The 2,436-nt window shown below is 51.4% G+C and overlaps 1 protein-coding gene across 1 annotated transcript; it reads right to left on the bottom strand.

The window, feature by feature from the left end:
• Window positions 1-300: 300 nt before the first annotated feature.
• On the bottom strand, window positions 301-2,201 carry LOC134453475 (gap junction delta-2 protein). Its single transcript, XM_063204279.1, has 4 exons — window positions 1,968-2,201; window positions 1,329-1,455; window positions 522-1,250; window positions 301-458 (listed from the first exon to the last, which is right to left on the bottom strand). The coding sequence occupies exons 1-4, from the start codon at window positions 2,199-2,201 to the stop codon at window positions 301-303; spliced, it is 1,248 nt and encodes a 415-aa protein (XP_063060349.1).
• Window positions 2,202-2,436: the final 235 nt, after the last annotated feature.

Below are 2,436 nucleotides of genomic sequence, written 5' to 3'. Positions count from 1 at the left end.
ATCTGCCTCATCACATCTTGACGAGATCACCTAAACCTAGACCTTTCCCTAATCCTAACCGTCAGTGACGTTATGCTGCCAAAAGGGGGAGCCTTTGAGACTCCGTCACTTTTTGACTCCAAGGGGATAACTTAGAAGTCAAAAATTGCCATCTGGTCAAAGGTAGTCAGAAATTGACGAGTTGGGATGATGCACTGTAGTTTGTGGAGCAAGGCAGAGTCACATCCATCTGACAGGAGCCAGTCCACCATGTCCAGTTGCTAAGTTATATAACTAAGGTCCTCCTGTAAACATTATTACTCACAGCCAGGATTTCTTGCCGCGACCCATCTTGGCCATGTTGGCCAGCTTCAGCCGAACGCGGTCCCTCTCCTCCGGGCTCCTCTTGGAGGTGCACTCCAGCGTGGAGTCCGTCTGGAAGGAGATAGCAGGAGCATGGCCCAGCAGCATCGGTCCACCTCCTCCTCCTCCACCTCCTCCTCCTCCTCCAGCACCACGACCTCCTCTACCCCCACCTCCACCTCCCTTCTCCTGGGAGATGTGATGGGTGTCTGCCGGGGGCTGCAGGATGAGCCGCCCCCGCAGCGAGTGCTTCAGCTGCAGTAGCAGTGGGTTGTGGTGGTGGTGGGAGTGGTGGTGGTGGTGTGTGTACATGCCGTTGAACCTCTCCATGGGGTCCACGCCGCCTCGGTTAGGGCTCCTGAGGCGGCAGCACAGCGAGCAGGCCGAGCAGAGGACGCGGAAGATGTAGACCCAGCCCAGGTAGTGCAGCTCCACGATGTTGAGCAGGAAGCAGCCCAGGCTGACGCTGAACATGAAGTTCAGGAAGATGGTCTTCTCGGTGGCGCGCGACACGAAGCAGTCGGTGCGCGTCGGGCACGGGTAGGTCTGGCAGCGGAACAGGTGCGGCACCTCGAAGCCGAACAGGTAGTACTGGCCCACCAGGAAGGTGATCTCCATGACGGAGCGCAGCAGCACGTGCACGATGTAGATGAGGAGCACGGAGCTGGAGAGCTGCGTGGGGTCCTTGGCCACCACCTCCTCATCCCCTTCCTCGGCGTACACCTTCTGGTCCTCCTCCAGGAGACTCCGCTCCACGTACTCCTCCTCCCCGGGCCCCCACTGCTCCTCCTCGTAGCAGCGCTGATGGTGGTGGCCTCCGTATTGCCTGTCATGGTGGCCATAATGGGGGCACGTGTTGTTGAGGTTCTCACCGCCGTAGCTTTGCTGCCCTGCTCTGTCGTTATCCAGTTGGCCATGATGCAGGTAGGCCTCGTGGTGGTGGGGCGTCCTTGACCTTTGACCTTCACTTTGATCTTGAGCGTCATCGTGACCTCCATCTTGACCTTCCACCTGCACCTTCTCCAGCTCGAGCTTCTCGTCCTTGGCGATCTTGTGGAGGACGTAGACCACATAGAAGATGGAGGGCGTGGAGACCAGGACGATCTGGAAGACCTACGAGAGTATGTACACGACACGTACATAATAAATATGCTGCAGGTGTTGAATTAGAACTTGATGAATCAAATAACTGATAAAATAGGGTAGGGGAGTCATATACATGCGTACATATATGTGCACATATTATAAAATAATTTCTATACATACATCTACGTAGCCTACACAAGATAAAATAATGATCTGGAAGTCTTGTGGAAGTATACAGTAAATAGTAAAAAAGTGTTGAATTAGAATATGTCATGGTGAATCAAATAATATACTAATAAATAAAAATCATATACAATATGTATACATAATATATACAATATACTCATAATATATAATATATAACTTATATATGAGCTCACTGCCTGGACCTGGGTTCGAATCCAGCCCGGGTCATTTCCCAGCCGTACCCAATTTCTCTCTCTCTCCGACATTTTCCCAGTCCCTTTTTGACTGTCTCAGCCATGAAAAAAGAAAAACAATAATAATAATAATAATAATTTGAATTGTAAAATAAAGACCCAGAAGCGCAGGTGTGATACGGGCGCGAAGGTATCGTAGCAGACGTTGTTGCAGCCGGGCTGCAAGGTGTTGCAGGTGAACTTGGACTGCTCATCGCTGTACACCGCGTCGCCCACCAACGTCACCAGCAGGATGCGGAAGATCAGCAGCATCGTCAGCCAGATCTTGCCGATCACCGTGGAGTGGTTCTGGACCTCCGTCAGGAACCGGCCCAGGATAGACCAGTCGCCCATCTCTCAACCTGAAGAGGAGGAGGAAGAGTTGTAATCATCAGCATCATCAGCATCATCATCATCATCATCATCATCATCTCTATGGAGTGGCTCTGGACCTAAATCCAGAACCAGTCCAGTATCGATCAGTCGCCCAGCTCTCAACCTGAAGAGGAGAACGAGTTATAATCATCATCATCATCATAGTCAATAAACTATGATTACTGTCTAAACCAGGGCTATTCAATTGGAGGCC

The sequence above is a fragment of the Engraulis encrasicolus genome, chromosome 8 (genome assembly GCF_034702125.1).
Source record: "Engraulis encrasicolus isolate BLACKSEA-1 chromosome 8, IST_EnEncr_1.0, whole genome shotgun sequence".
NCBI lineage: Eukaryota > Metazoa > Chordata > Actinopteri > Clupeiformes > Engraulidae > Engraulis > Engraulis encrasicolus.
The sequence above is the reverse complement of the archived record's forward strand: the minus strand, read 5'-3'. Positions and strand labels throughout refer to the sequence as shown.